This window comes from Acartia tonsa, chromosome 4 (assembly GCF_053477335.1).
Source record: "Acartia tonsa isolate MP-2025a chromosome 4, ASM5347733v1, whole genome shotgun sequence".
Lineage (NCBI taxonomy): Eukaryota > Metazoa > Arthropoda > Copepoda > Calanoida > Acartiidae > Acartia > Acartia tonsa.
In genome coordinates this window covers 35,693,075-35,709,361 of record NC_137263.1, presented here as the reverse complement: position 1 = coordinate 35,709,361, position 16,287 = coordinate 35,693,075, and the positions used below count along the sequence as shown (strand labels likewise).

Below are 16,287 nucleotides of genomic sequence, written 5' to 3'. Positions count from 1 at the left end.
TTCTGTAATAGATAACTAAAGTTAGTACATATAAGCTATATGAAAATAAATCGATTTACAGTAAAAATTATGAAAAATAAAAGGGGGAAGATAATGTTGTGTTCATTAACATGCCATGCTATAAATTTTAATTTGTGTGATTTAAATTTTAGAGATAATTGGGTAAAATCTTATTGGATGAGTCAATAATTTTAATAACTTCATGTATCTTTCATAAGACCACTGCCCCCAACGTTTTCTATCTTCAATTGATACCATAAATCGATTTTGAAAGCAGTCAAAAAATAAAATTTAAATAATAATACAATTTATAATCATCACAGCATAAAAATTATGTGATTCTATAAAATTTAAACCATAGCTTTGCAACCTTTCTTTATACAACCAAACAGCAACATTTTTGTAAATATTGAAAATAATCAAACTATCTTTAATCATAGGTAAACAATACATAATATTTGTCTAATTGAAAAAATGCATAGATAATAATACTAAACTAATACATATTTGTACTTAATACAATAAACAAATACAATTAACAAGTCTAAAATAATATTACACACAAAAATATGGATCAAATTAAGAAGCAGCACTATCCAATCACAAAAATAATTTTTCAATAACTTTTGAGGCAAGCCACCAGCCAAGTGGCTAGACATCAGCAAAAAGCGCAAAACTTTTCATAATTTTATCTTAGGAATTTAAGCTTTTTTAGGAAATTTTTGGCCTATTTACGGTCACTGGCCACCTTCAAAAGCATAAAAAAAGGTTTAATGATGGAAAACTGCGCCTTCTTATTATTAAGATCCAATTAGAACCAGTTGATTTAATGGAAGCCCGCATTATTTCAATCAATGACTCGAGGAGTTTAACATAAATTTTTTATAATATAAATTCAAATAGGTTCAGTTAATAAAATTATAATTTTATACATAAACAGGAAGTTTTTGAAACTTTAGTTTTTCTTCAACTTTATAGAATTGAATATATAAGAAATGATATTTTTTAAAAATCAGATCAAATTAAGAGGTAGAAAAAAGTTTTTAGCAATCTGAGGCAAAATTCTATGTATAAAAACAAATTTTCTTTAGAGGTATAATTTTTACAATAAGGCATTAATGAAAACGAATAGGAATATAGAACATGTAAAAACCAAAGTTTTTAAACATTCTACATTCTTATTCTATTTTTGATCCTGGAGAGGGAGCTGAACTTGTTAATCTTTGGGCCGGATGTAGCACCCGCGACCCCTTCAGGTTCACTTCCTTCGCTTGGAAATTTTCGCCTTAAAAATATTTAAATAACCTTAAAATGATTTTAATAACTTAGGCTAAACGTTGAAATTTAATTTAAAATTGTCATGAACTTAATAAGAAATTATTTAAACTTTCGTAATTTAAATAATTCTAAATTTATCAAACAAATATCCCTCCGCTCTTCTTTAAAAAAAAAATATATTGTATTGTAAATGAAAAAAGCTGTAAAAAGAAATTGCATGATTAAAACTGCAAACTTTTACTGACCTCCAAATTTGTGGATGGGAACCCTTAAACTTCTTCAACTTTTTAATCTTCTCCTTCTCTGTCATCCTGGTATCAACGAGCATGGCCTCTAGAAGGTCAAACAGGCCGGACTCGGCACCTGTCATCCGTTCTACCTCATATTCCTCCTTGGTCACCTATATAAAAGATGCTTTAATAAAGTCAAATGCAATGTTGATTTTTGAACTCAAATCTATAGGTATTTTTATTCTGCTATTCGTTGGCTTAAACCATTAGAGGTTTATTTTTTATCTTGATAAACAAACCTTTTCACAAATATTTTCAATGTAAAAAATGGTAAATTTGTTCTTTACAATTGGTAAAATGTATTAACTATGGTCAATTGTATAATCCCTTAGGCTCCCTGCTATAACAAAACAAATAAGTATATTTGCCTGTTTACAGTATGTGATTGGGTAAGGATCCTCTCCCGCCTCCAGCCTGCGGTTCACCAGGCTCTGGTACACCTTGTCCTCAACCTCCCGGCGCAAACTCTCTGCCGGACTCCAAATCTACAAACATTCAAAATTAGAAAAACATTATTTTTATGTTATATTATAAACGTTTATCAAGATTAATTGGTTGTCTATCTGTTTGAAGCCTAAAAACATTTTAAATACCAGCAAGTTAATAGTTTTCGCAAGGGTATTATGATGTCATATCACACATTTGTTTCTATGGGCATAATAGTCATGGTTTCAAATACAAAAATATTTGTGTTCTCTTTAAATTTCATCTTCCTTTACTGACTGACTTACTCATAAACTTCTCATTCGTGTTTATGTGTGTGTTATAGTAGATCAAATTATACTTATAACGTAATGAAATATATTAGTATATTTTATGTCAGTCACTCAATGACAATTCGTATGTAATATAAGTTTCTTTGTCCGTTTCCAGTATTGTTTATTTTTAGTCCCTTTCCTTTATATTAATAATAATAAAAACCCAACATTACAGTGGTTTATTATTAACACACATACCCTTACTTTCAAAAAGCACTTACCTCTTCATATTTATCAATAAACAAGTTGATAATCTTCCTATCCAAGGATGGTAAAGTGGCAAATGGATCCGAGGGTCGAAGTATTACAGTTGTAAATGTGTTTATTGAATACTCTCGGTTACTCAACTCTTTGTTTAGAGTTAGCTCATGATTTAGTGAAACCTAAAATAATCAAATAAAAATTAAAATTTAAAACCAAAGATGCATATATCCATAAATGAGAAGCTAAACAAATGATACAGACAACCGAACATTGACAAATATAAAATAAAAACGTTGGAAATTTGTGATTAAAAATAAGAATAACCTTTCGAATGAATTTGAGCAGTAATTGCAACTTTCTGCGGTTACTCGGCGGTATCAGCAGTGTCAACAATTTAAACACATTAATCGCATATTCTTCCACTCTACCCGCATTCTGCGGCAGCTGGTTCAACCTGTCCGTCAGCACACGCGGTGGTAGCGTTCTTATGGCACTTTGAGCGGCGGCAGGTACTTCGGCACTGGCTGGCAGCACTCGCAGGCCAGCCGCAGCCGCGGACGGCGGGTTGCGCATGCTCTGGTATGTTCTGCGATTAAACTCATTATTTGATTGTTGATGGTGAGATTGGGAATATTGGTGTGGCACATTGTGGGCTGCGGACAATGACTCGTGCCTAAACAAACAGACAACTTTAGCTAAGTTTTCTTTTAAACCTTTCTTCAACCGAAATATAAACCCCACACCTAGACATTATTGTTTTTATAAATAACCTACCTAAATAAAATTGAAAATTCAATGAAAAATGGCCAAGATACGCAAATTTTGTATAGACTAAAACAAATAAATATTGCATCTTTGGAACATTGACATCCAATTGCTGCATAGAACGACACTTTAAGAGATAAATTTTATAACACTGTTGTTTAAGAGGTCCTTGAGGACATACACATGACAGGGAAACATTCATTTAAATAAAACAAAAAAAAATAAAAATCTATAACTTTTTCATACCTTGGTATAAAGCTACGTTGACCGCCAGTTACATTGGAAACTTTGCTAGCATCACTGTATCGTCCACTATCCGCTGTTGTATGGCCGTATCTATCGCTATCTACTGTGACATGGCTATATCTGCCACTATCAACAGTTAGCTGACTGCATCGAGACCTGACACTTTCAACCGTAGCTTGGCTACATCTAGAAAGTCGAGACTCTGTATTTCGTCTAAAAACAATATTCAATTTGAACACATTTTTAAGATTATGACAATCTATGCATATTTTGCTTAAAAAGAAATAAGCTAAGCTTGTTCTATGCAATTTCTTAAATGTTATAGTACCTACTTGATTTTTAATCTTGATTTTTTTATATTGATTTTTATTCGTTTGTTACTATTATGTTACCTGAAATGGCTAGACCTCGCTGGATGGCCAGACCTGTCCTGACTTGTGCGACCTCTATGCACATCAGCTGGCTGGCCTCCACCAGGATAGCTGGAGATTCCAGAATCTGATGTCGGATTATAAACTGTATACCTAGAACCGTTTGAATATATTTCTTCTAAATTATCTCTACTATTATACTGATGATAAGTTTGTTTTTGTTCATGATAAACTTGGTTTGTTTCAAATGGTTTTTGTTTGGGAAGGTTGATTTTAGTACTAGTCCTTGGCATGCCTGCACGTCCCAGGGGCGTAGCAGGCTGGTTGGTTGCCATCCTGTAACTGGTGTTATACTTGTTATTGCGTGCAAATGGAACTGGACTTAGATCAACTGTTTCATCAATAGCTAGCGGGGCGGCTAGGGAAGTTTCTCTTTCTAATAGATTATGAGTACTGTGGTGTAAACGAGGGGGGCTTTCATGCCAGTATTTTTTGTTTACCTCACTCAATGATTTCCTTGACTGTGTGTCATACATAATTTCGGAATCTGTAGCGTAGCCGCCGTATTTATCCTCGCTATGGCCTCGATGTCTCCGCTTTTTCTTTTCCTTTCTCACAGTCTTGGATTGGATAAAGTATCTGGAGTCTTCTGAACTTCTGGAGGCTTGGACAAGATCACAGGATCCGCGCAGGTCACCAGAAACCTGTCGATATTTTAACATAAACTCCTCTTCAAATTCTTTTTCTTTGTCAAGAAGATTATCAACACTTGAATATCCTCTGATATTGCCATTGTTTGATTGATGATAAGATTCAGCCGATTCTGACCTTAAATTACGCCGCCGAACGCTGCCATTACCAGCAGGACACATCGAAACGGACGGTTCATTGTCAAGGCCAGGCGTGTCTGAAAATCCAAGATTTGTTATTCCAACAACATTATTATCAACAAACCCACGATTGGTTATTCCTACAGCAATATTCTCCCCCGTTGCTCGTTGATTCTTTTGAGTTTCCATGACCGCAATAGATTTTCTAAATCGTGTTGCCCGTTTCCATCTTGGCAAACGTTTTAGGCTGTTGCTGTTGCCATTATCATTGCCGTTGCTGAATTGATCTGTCTGAGTTGATATGGACTTTGTTGCCCACTCAGATGTTGGAATATGAATCAAAGATCTGCCTGACCAAGAACGTTTTATGTGCAACACTTCGTGCTCTTTTTGTGGCACTATTCGGGTTATCGGTGACTGGTCGACGAAAGCAGTTTCATAACAAGTTTTGGGTGGCAATAACATAGCAGCATCAGTACCTGGTGATACAGAGCTTCCAGGTTGTATACTGCCAGGTGAAAGTGAACTATAGGATATTGCATCAAATGTGGTATGACCAGAAAGGGATGAGCTGGTATTATTGCTATTCTGTAAACTACTGGTGGCCAGCGGAGGTAAAATCTGGAACGTTTGCTTGATCTTGGCCACCCGCTCTTGGTTGCTCAGCTGGGCAAAATCTTCAATAGAATCTGTCATTTTGTAAAAACACCCTTCCTCCTCCTGAGGTTGATATCCAGGTTTGTTGTTATTACAAATTGGAATATTATTTATCATTGCTGTGTACCCGTACTGCTGTGCTTGCTGTCCACCTCCAGGTTTCCAGTTACAGCCTAGAACAGGACGTAGAACAGGTTTTGGAGCTGTAGGTGGTGGCAACTTTCCTTCGGCTTTCTGGTAACCTTCTAGAAGAAACTCATACAATGTGCAAGTTGTCAATGGATACTGAAGACCTAGAAAATATTCTTTAACAACGTTAAAAACATCATTCTCAAATCCAGGGTAGCTAGGTAGACAACTATCTTCACCATTGACAGTCCGTAGCTGTTTGGGCCAGTTGGCGAGACATTTCATGGCAGAAAGGACCCAATGGGGAAGGTCCTCGCTTTTGTCATCGACTTGCACTATCCCCTTGGCGGACACTTTGGTCATGTTGTGGGTAACGTTATCCATGTCAAGCTGACCAGCGTAATCTAGCTTCTCTGTGTGCTTTGACGTCATTAACCTAGAAGAAACCGAAAGTAATGAAAAATAATTTTCAAAAGTATACCTAAGATTTTTTTTAAACGAGGACTTTAAAACAAGTTATAGGCAACTTTTCAAATTATAATATTCTGTTAGATAAGTGTGTCCATTAAAATAACAATCATTAAATTAATATTCTATTGTATAGGTAAAACCGAACATGCAACTTAGCCCTTTAATAGAAATCAAAACTTAATAAATTGTAGAAAAATTGCGAAAAAATTAACCTTTAATCTAACCTGGATAGCTGTGACATGTAAACCTTCCTCCAAATGTCGTCATTGTCCAGGATAATAAGGGAGTTTGATGGTAGAGCCTAAAACAAATACATCAATCAAAGAAAAAGAGTCTCGGCTGAAGCTGCGTCATGACCTCAGACTTAGAAATTAATACAACTGATGTTTTAGATATGTAACAACGATAGATGTCACACACCAACCGCATAATCACAAGGAATGTAAGTCAGTAATAACTTATGTATTTTACTTTGTAAAAAAACATATTGAATTATGTTATTCCAAAGCTATAGATATTAATATTTGATATGATATTTTATTAAGTCCTTCTGCACTATTTTCAATATTTACCTGAAAATAAGACAAATTAAGCTGTTTCTTCATTTCCTCTTTAGCTTTGCGGCCGACACTCTTGTCCCTTTCTGGCTTGGCAGGAACAAAGTCAAGCTTCTCTTTAATTGGCTCCGGCCGTGGTGTGTTTGCTGTGTCAGCCAATGGCCTACGGTTCTCCTTACCAGGCGTTCTCAAATTCCTCACAGGAGATTTGTTAGAAAACCTAGAGCATTTTGAAATTATACATATTTAATATTGGTTGAGTTTGAATATCTATTTTGTTTAATTAGACCCATTTTTGAACATTACTATGACTAACAAGGTTCTATGTAAAAGCGTAGCAACTTTACAGTCATATTTTATTCCTGTGTACGTTTTTATATACTTCCAATGTAATTTTACAATTCATCTTCGATAAAATCAGCCTGTTGATATGAATCATATGAACTAAGTTATTTCTTTAAAAATATACAAGATTTTTACCTATATAATTCTCCTGACAATCTAAACTCGTCCTCTGCACTTTCCTCCTTAACATTTTCAATTATCCCCGCCCTGTACAATTTCTTCAACAACTGAACAGTTTGATCCTTTGTCACTTCACTACCAAAATTTGGATTCTTCTGCAAATTTTTGTGCAACCAGTCGATAGCCTTAACAAAGTATAACATTAAAACACCTTTTAAGTTCTATTCAATTTACAGTTATATGAATAAATAAGCTTTTAAAAAAAAGAAGAATTTCAGAGACATCTAATGTTATATATTTACATCGTCATAAAAACTACAGAAAAAATGTAATATCCAGATAAACTAAGTGCTTGGCTAGAGAAAACCCGCTTGTTCTAAAAGGTTTTCTATCATACATATAATCTAATCTTTATAGTATTAAGAATTAACGATATTTATAATGTTTATGCAGGTATGTTCACCTGTAATTTGATTGTTTTTCAAATAAAAATTCCGGAACCATTGAGAAGGAAAAACATAAAATGTCATAAACTTTAAAACTAAAAGACCTATAAAACCAGGTACCATGTTGCGAAATTATCTCAGACTTTTGGATTTTTTTTTCTTCAAGTTTTACCTCCATTATTCCAGCAAATAGATAAACGGGAAAACAATCAACTTAAAACTTTTGATTACCTCAGCAGATGTGAAACAGTTATCATATGCTCTGAGATTCTTTTTGTGTTTCTTAAGTGGCATTCCACTCCGGAAATTTCTAGAATTAAGATTAATTAATAAGTATTAGGTAGGTAGTATATCCAACGATGTGGAGTTTGAAAAATTAAGGACACACAAAATAGCCTAAAACCATCTGTAGACTTTATATTGATGAGTAGAAACTCAATAGAAAAATTGTAAAAGATAGCAAAGAATACTTCATAAGATAAAAAATCATATATATTACTATATCGTAAGTTATTATGGCAGGCGTAAAGAGCAAGTCCCTAGTTAAAAAAATAGCTGCAAGCAATGCCATTAGTTCATCTATATGTCTGGTGTACAGGTTAATTTGCAATTTAAGAAAATAATCATTACCTAATAATATCATTCCAGAGTTTTGTAGCCCTCCAAGGGCCTGATATACCTTCGGTATCTCCCATTTTTAATTTTTATTACAGCATTTTTACTATGAAAATAAAAAATATTAAGGAACTTGAATTTCCAAAATCACAGATAAATTGAAAAAGAAGATAATTTTGATAAAATCTATAATTCTGAATAAAAATGGCTGCGCTCTTTGGCATAAAATATTTTATAAAATCTTTGTTTTAAAATGATCACATCTAAATAGCTAGGAGTATGACAATTTGTAAATGCCGCAATGGTAAAAGTTGCAAATGTTTAAATAAAATCTGACTAATATTAACGACTTAAGTTTGAATTTTTAATAAAACTCTGGGAATATTTTCACCGGAGTATATGAGTCGAATAACTTGAATTTGAATGATATCTTTAATAAAAAACTTTAATTTTAAAATGCTATAGTGTAGAACATATTGAATTAAGCAGACTCTGGTGCTGTTGTATCCAGTTTCTCCTTGTTTTGTCTGACCAGCTCGACGTGCTTGCTATGGTCCTCCAGTTTGGTCTTCAGCTCGGCTTCAATGCGCATACGTTCCTTGTTAAAAAATTGATTTAAGACAATATCCTTCAAAAAGCCTTTTCGAGCACTAAAACCCCATCCCTTATTTTGAAAGAAAATGGAAAATGGAAGGAGGGGGTTAGTTTTTCGGTTGTTTAATTATTACTTTATGTCAGGTAAGGTTTTATTGAGTACTTTACTGCCTTGTTCAAATCTTGGGCAACAATAAGACCAGAAGCGCATTGAAAACTTTTTCTTCATCTATCTCAGGCTCGTTACATTAATGGTAGAAGCATTGGGTTAATAGGTACTAAAAAAACAGGAACAAAACAAAATTTCAGCTGAAATCCAGACAAATCTGTGAAAAAATGGATTAGTTGTGTTCAATACATCTAAGTAATCGTCTAATGATAACATAAAATACATCTTTTTATTTTGATTGGACACAAGAAAATCTAAGAGATGTTGGTTTTCTTACCTTTTCCGCTCTTTCCAGCTTTTGGTTGAGATCAGCCTCGATTTTAGCCTGATCCTCGACAATATTATTCTGGAGTGACAGTCTGACCTCTTGGACATACTGTTCGTGCAGTTTTAGTTTATTTATGCGCTCTTCAAGCTGCTCTTCGCGCTTGTCTTGGGCCTAAGATAAAAATATATTCATTAGTAGATATTAGTATGTTTATGACTAATGAAATATCATGAAGTATATAAAAAGTACCTTTGATATTTCATAATAAAACAAATCTTTTAACTGCATCTTTTTCAAAGTGAATAATCTGAAATTTAAAGGTTTACCTTATTCAACTTGGCGACAATATCGCATTCCTTGGCAATCCTGGCAGCCTCGCTCTGAATCTCCAACATCTTGTGCGTCTTCTCGACCTTAGCAAGCTGCTGGGCCAGCTTAGCACGTTGCTGCTCTAGTTGGGCGTCCCTGTTCCGCTCAACGCTTTCCTGGGCGCGCTCAAGGTTTTCCTTAGACTTTGCAGAAATTTCAGCGGAGATCTCTTCACGTCTATTTTTGGCATCTTCGATCTTAAAGACAAATATGTGTTACTTTACTAAGGACAATTATGATAAAGAAACAGTAAAGAGTTAACAGTGTAATAAGGGGGGGGGGGGGGGGGGTAAGTTTTGCCACTTTCGCGTAATCAGTGTTGTGTGGGCTAGGTATTGATCTGAGATTATAGGTTATTTAGGATAAAAGTTTACTTTTGGGTAGTAATTCACGGAAATTTAATCATTTTTTGAATAGGTCTCCAGGTTCAGGTGCTGCAGGCTGGAAGGTCGTTTCTGGACAGGTAAAAAATTTAAAAAAATTTTGTTTGAAGAGTTAGAGAGCAACTTATGAAACAAAATATGCTTCTTCTTGAATGTTATTAACATATCTGCAGAAAAAATTTAAATCGGCCTCCAGGTTCAGGTGCTGCAGGCCTCCAGGTTCACTCTGGACAGGTAAAAATTAAAATTTTTGTTTGAAGAGTTACAGGTACACTTATTAAACCAAATATGCATCTTTTTGGATGTTATCATCATATTTGCAGAAAAATTTAAAATCGGCCTCCAGGTTCAGGTGCTGCAGGCCTCCAGGTTCACTCTGGACAGGTAAAAATTAAAATTTTTGTTTGAAGAGTTACAGGTACACTTATTAAACCAAACATGCATCTTTTTGGATGTTATTACCATATTTGAAGAAAAAATGACAATTGGCATCCAGGTTCAGGTACTGCAGGCCTCCAGGAACACTCTGGACAGGTAAAAATTAAAATTTCTTATTTGAAGAGTTACAGGTACACTTATTAAACCAAATATGCATCTTTTTAGATGTTATTACCATAGTTGAAGAAAAAATGACAATTGGCCTCCAGGTTCAGGTGCTGCAGGCCTCCAGGTACACTCTGGACAGGTAAAAATTGAATATTTTATTTGAAGAGTTACAGGTACATTTATCAAACCAAATATGCATCTTTTTGGATGTTATCATCAAATTTGCAGTTTAAATTAAAATCAGACTTCAGTTTCAGGTGCTACAGGCCTCCAGGTACACTCTGGACAGGTAAAAATTAAATTTTTTTATTTGAAGAGTTACAGGTACACTTATAAAACAAAATATGCATCTTTTTGGATGTTATCATCATATTTGCAGAAAAATTTAAAATCGGCCTCCAGGTTCAGGTGCTGCAGGCCTCCAGGTACACTCTGGACAGGTAAAAATTAAAATTTTTAATTTGAAGAGTTACAGGTACACTTATAAAACCAAATATGCATCTTTTTGGATGTTATCATATTTGCAGAAAAATTTAAAATCAGCCTCCAGGTTCAGATGCTGCAGGCCTCCAGGTACACTCTGGACAGGTAAATAAAATTTTTTTTTGAAGAGTTACAGGTACACTTATAAAACAAAAAATGCATCTTTTTGGATGTTATCATCATATTTGCAGAAAAATTTAAAATCAGCTTCCAGGTTCAGATGCTGCAGGCCTCCAGGTACACTCTGGACAGGTAAAAATTAAAATTTTTACCTGTCCAGAGTTACAGGTACACTTATAAAACAAAATATGCATCTTTTTGGATGTTATCATCATATTTGCAGAAAAATTTAATTTTATTATATCCTAAATACAAAGTATTAAGATACAAAATCTAGTCTGCTGATTAAGAAGTATTTTATTAAATAATGTATTTCTTTTTGATAATGTAAGTTGTAAATATTTTAAAAAAAAGATAATTTGATCTGTAAAATATTTTTTTCAGATTTCTAAAATGAAGAAAAAATTATTGTTCACTGTAAATAAGTAACCGACGAAAGTAATGTGAATATTATTCAGGATAACATTGCAAAGTTTATGCTCAATTTTTTATATAAGTTTCTTTTCTTTTTCTATATACTATACCATCCTTTACACATTTGATTTACCTGTCCAGCAGGCCCCTGGAGGCCATCTAGAGCCTGTCTGGAACACATTTCGAAGCCTTAAATGCTATATTGTACTAAATTATTATAATTTAGCCATTTTCTTTTTAGAAGCCATTCCTCTAAATTCAGAAATAACCATTTAGGCTTTTTTAACTGGCTAGCGACAACCAGCAGTCTACAGGATCCAGGTAAGGTGTCCATATCAAAAAGTATCAAAAAAATATTTGGTTTAATAAGTGTACCTCTAATTCTTTAAATAAGAAATTATAATTTTTAACTGTTCAGAGTGGACCTGGAGGCCTGCATCACCTGAACCTGGAGGCCGATTGTCAATTTAATTTTAAATATGATAATAACATCCAAAATTACCCAAATTTAGTTTTATAAGTGTACCTCTAACTCTTTAATTAAGAAATTATAATTTTTACCTGTTTATACTAGACCTGGAGGCCTGCAGCACCTGAAACTGGAGTCTGATTTTAATTCTAACTGCAAATATGATGATAACATCCAAAAAGATGCATATTTGGTTTAATTTATGTATCTCTAACTCATCAAATAAAATATTTTATTTTTACCTGTCCAGAGTGTACCTGGAGGCCTGCAGCACCTGAACCTGGAGGCCAATAGTAATTTTTTCTTCAAATATGGTAATAACATCCAAAAAGATGCATATTTGGTTTAATAAGTGTACCTGTAACTCTTCAAATAAGAAATTTTAATTTTTACCTGTCCAAAGTGTTCCTGGAGGCCTGCAGCACCTGAACTTGGAGGCCAATTGTCATTTTTTCTTCAAATATGGTAATAACATCCAAAAAGATGCAAATTTGGTTCAATAAGTGTACCTGTAACTCTTGTATAAATAATTTTAATTTTTACCTGTCCAGAGTGTACCTGGAGGCCTGCAGCACCTGAACCTAGAGGCCGATTTTAAATTTTTCTGCGAATATGATGATAACATCCAAAAAGATGCATATTTGGTTTTATAAGTGTACCTGTAACTCTTCAAATAAAAAAAAATTAATTTTTACCTGTCCAGAGTGTACCTGGAGGCCTGCAGCACCTGAACCTGGAGGCCGATTTTAAATTTTTCTGCAAATATGATGATAACATACAAAAAGATGCATATTTTGTTTAATAAGTGTACCTCTAACTCTTCAAATAAGAAATTTTAATTTTTACCTGTCCAGAGTGAACCTGGAGGCCTGCAGCACCTGAACCTGGAGCCCGATTGTCATTTTTTCTTCAAATATGGTAATAACATCCAAAAACACGCATATTTGGTTTTATAAGTGTACCTCTTACTCTTCGAATAAAAATTCTATTTTTTACCTGTCCAGAGTGAACCTGGAGGCCTGCAGCACCTGAACCTGGAGGCCGATTTTAATTTTGTCTGCAGATATGTTAATAACATTCAATAAGAAGCATATTTTGTTTTATAAGTTGCTCCCTAACTCTTCAAACAAAATTTTTTTAAATTTTTTACCTGTCCAGAAACGACCTTCCAGCCTGCAGCACCTGAACCTGGAGACCTATTCAAAAAATGATTAAATTTCCGTGAACTACTACCCAAAAGTAAACTTTTATCGTAAATAACCTATAATCTCAGATCAATACCTAGCCCACACAACACTGATTACGCGAAAGTGGCAAAACTTACCCCCCCCCCCCTTAGTGATAGCAATCAGTCGAATTTTTGGGCCGGATTCGGATTCCGGATTCTTAAAAGAATCCGTCAAAAAAAGTGGCGGATTCCGGATTCTTATTTTTAGCGGATTCCGGATTCTAGCAGTATTTTTTAAGGCTTTTTAAAAAAAATTATAAAATTAAGTGCTACATATGTCCTAAAAATTAATGTTCTTCGTATTCTCTATAATTCACTTCCGAGAATCGAACTAGCTTTAAAATTTTTTTATATGTAATGATGATAATCTTTGACTTCAAAAAGCGAGAGTTGAAAGAAAAAACTCAAGACGCTAATTTTAGCATACCAATTAAGAATCCGGAATCCGCCATTAAAAAACGGATTCCAGATCCGGATTCCAAAATTTGCCTAAAAATTTGGCGGATTCTGGATCCCGGATCCGGATTGCCAACCCTAGTAATAATACTAAAAATTGTAAACTTACAAAACCATAACTTTACTAAGGTTAACTTTAAAACATGTCTTAAGTTAACAGAAGTTGCACTAATATAAAACCCCTATTTTTTATAAAGGATTAACTGTAACAAATAAAATAATTAGGTAATATAGCGTGGAAATAAAGTTATATATATCTATATTTTGTGAACCCACCTTTGCAAGCTGATTAGCGATATTTTTTGTTCTTAGTTTTTCCAATCCATCTCTCCTATTGGCAGCAGCGATCAATTTGCTTTCGATTTCCTCCTGGGTCTGAGGAGTTGTGGGGGCTGATTGCACGCGGCTGGGAGTCAACTTTTGAACAGCGGGGGACAGAACAATGTCTAGCTTGACGCCACCGGGAGTTTTTTGTACCTCCTAAAATGTGATTTAAGTTGCATAATAATGTCAAAATATAGCCTATAACAGAGTTATAGCGGACATACATATATGCAAAAACTAATAGTACAAAATATAAAGATGGGGTAAACAAAGTTTCTAGTTTATTTTTTTTTTACACAGCTTACATTTCTAATGTAGCCTCAAATATTTTTAGGAATCTTTAAGAATTAGGTAAATAAATACTTTATAAGAAGGATGTTTTAAAATTTAATAGATAAGGGATATCCACAAAAATCTTGGCACCCTTAATACTAATTTATCATTTATGTAAACTAACGCTGACAAAAAAAAGAATAATTCATTTTGCCTAGCTAGCTAGATGTATTCATTTACCTTAACGGCAGCCTCAACAATGGCAGGGGTCAGCTTGAGAAGGTTGTCTCCGTTTGAGGCCATTTTGAATTTCTTGAATATATATTATGCATGTATAGCATTAAAACTTTGTACTCGGCCAGCAGGGAATTTTAGGGATAAGATATAGATGATTAATGGTTCTTTAGATTACTATTTTAATATTATTCTATACAGGAATTCATTAGTACACATAAACATATGCAGTGGAAACGCTTGATATACTTACAAGATATTTTGCTAACGAATAGCGAAATTAATTGAGATGTCAGTATAAATTAAAGTCAAATTGTACCCTCCCTCCATATTTTATAAAACTTTAAAATAAAAACTATGTTAATCACAGTATAATATATTAGAAATAACCTACTGAAATGGCAATTATATTTTTATGATTTAAAAAAACAATGGGTAAAAAAATAAAAACCAGAAAAAAATCATTTTTCGTTTAAATAATACTAAAAAAATTGAGAGTAACTTATTTTTTAAGATAAAACAACATAAACATAATATTAAAATCATGAAAAAATAATAAACACATTAATATTCACCGAATTTAATATGTGTACGATTTAAATTTTGGAGCCACTTAAACAACATGGAATAACTGATTCTGATTGGTCCTTTAATTCAATGGTTACTCTTATTGGCTGTTTTATATATTTACGGCTTTTTATTGGTCAAGCGATAAAATACTCGTCTCTCATTGGTTATTTGATTTTCATCACAAATCGAATTTGACTACCCAGCAAAACATATTACAAAATACACGAACGATATATCAAAATTATATAAAAACCAATAAAATTATTTCAACATAATTATACGCAGAAATCGAAATTTAAACTTCGAAATTGAATTTTTTAAAGTGTTGATTTAATTCAAGTTTTGCTGGGTAGTTGCTATTTTTCAGCGCTCCCTTTGTTTACAACAAAATGTCGTCTTCGTAAAATAACTATTAAAAATTAGCATACAAATAATTGGATTCGCTTACTAAAATTGTTTAAAGTGATTGAGAATCTAATTCATAACTTAACAGTGGTTTAGAAGGGGTTAATATAAGCAGCATCGAAAGGCATTTTTTTAGATTAGCCTCTTAATTTGATTTTTATGAAAAAAATATAAAAAAATTTTTTTGACTATTTCTCTTTAATTTTTTTTGACAGTAAAATAACGGGAAAAATTTAAGATAATTACTTTTAAACAAAAAATCAAGAAAACTTATGTACTAGACGCTATTGGGTATAATATGGGCTTTCTTTTGAAATTGAAATAATGCGATAATATCAAAATCTTGCAAAAGAGATAGTTTTTTAGCATGTCTTTATTGCACTAAATTTTATATTGAATGAGGGGTTAAAGGAAAATGCTCTTTTTTATTACAAAATGGTGATTCTGACTTTTTCTAGTGGTTCAGTCGTATTAAAAATTAATATTGTAATGTCATCTTTTTTATATAAAAGTAATTTTATATAATTATACGACGTAAATTAGTTATTTTTCTGTTATTTAAATTGCGAAAAAAAATGTTTTAGCTAAAATAATCGAGTTCCTATTGGCTAGCCAATAGGATTTGAGGATTGGAGGGGGAGGGGGGTAAAAGGAGAATGGGATAAATAATTTTCATCATGGTTTCCAAAATTACTTTTTATTGTTTTTAAAAATATGATAAGTACTCTAACTATATTATTTTTATTTAATTTAACTCCCGCCTTTCATTTTTTATCGATCGATATTCCATAAATCACTAAAGAATCCGTCGAAAATAAGCTAAAAGAGTTTAAATATTGGGAAAATTCGAAGAATTCGATAAGTATTTAGGAACCAATCGAAATGAAAACGAAGAAATTC

At 33.1% G+C, this 16,287-nt stretch overlaps 2 protein-coding genes across 2 annotated transcripts; both read right to left on the bottom strand.

The window, feature by feature from the left end:
* On the bottom strand, nucleotides 1-8,236 carry LOC145316982 (uncharacterized). Its single transcript, XM_080157837.1, has 12 exons — nucleotides 8,098-8,236; nucleotides 7,699-7,777; nucleotides 7,037-7,206; nucleotides 6,572-6,776; nucleotides 6,224-6,300; nucleotides 3,934-5,964; nucleotides 3,542-3,754; nucleotides 2,855-3,203; nucleotides 2,548-2,709; nucleotides 1,937-2,053; nucleotides 1,524-1,678; nucleotides 1-1,285 (listed from the first exon to the last, which is right to left on the bottom strand). Exons 1-12 carry the CDS (start codon nucleotides 8,160-8,162, stop codon nucleotides 1,171-1,173), a joined length of 3,738 nt encoding a protein of 1,245 aa, XP_080013963.1. The 5' UTR covers nucleotides 8,163-8,236; the 3' UTR covers nucleotides 1-1,170.
* Nucleotides 8,183-15,050, bottom strand: LOC145316987 (uncharacterized). Its single transcript, XM_080157843.1, has 5 exons — nucleotides 14,419-15,050; nucleotides 13,858-14,061; nucleotides 9,440-9,679; nucleotides 9,123-9,284; nucleotides 8,183-8,680 (listed from the first exon to the last, which is right to left on the bottom strand). The coding sequence occupies exons 1-5, from the start codon at nucleotides 14,479-14,481 to the stop codon at nucleotides 8,564-8,566; spliced, it is 786 nt and encodes a 261-aa protein (XP_080013969.1). The 5' UTR covers nucleotides 14,482-15,050; the 3' UTR covers nucleotides 8,183-8,563.
* Between the last annotated feature and the right edge of the window lie 1,237 nt (nucleotides 15,051-16,287).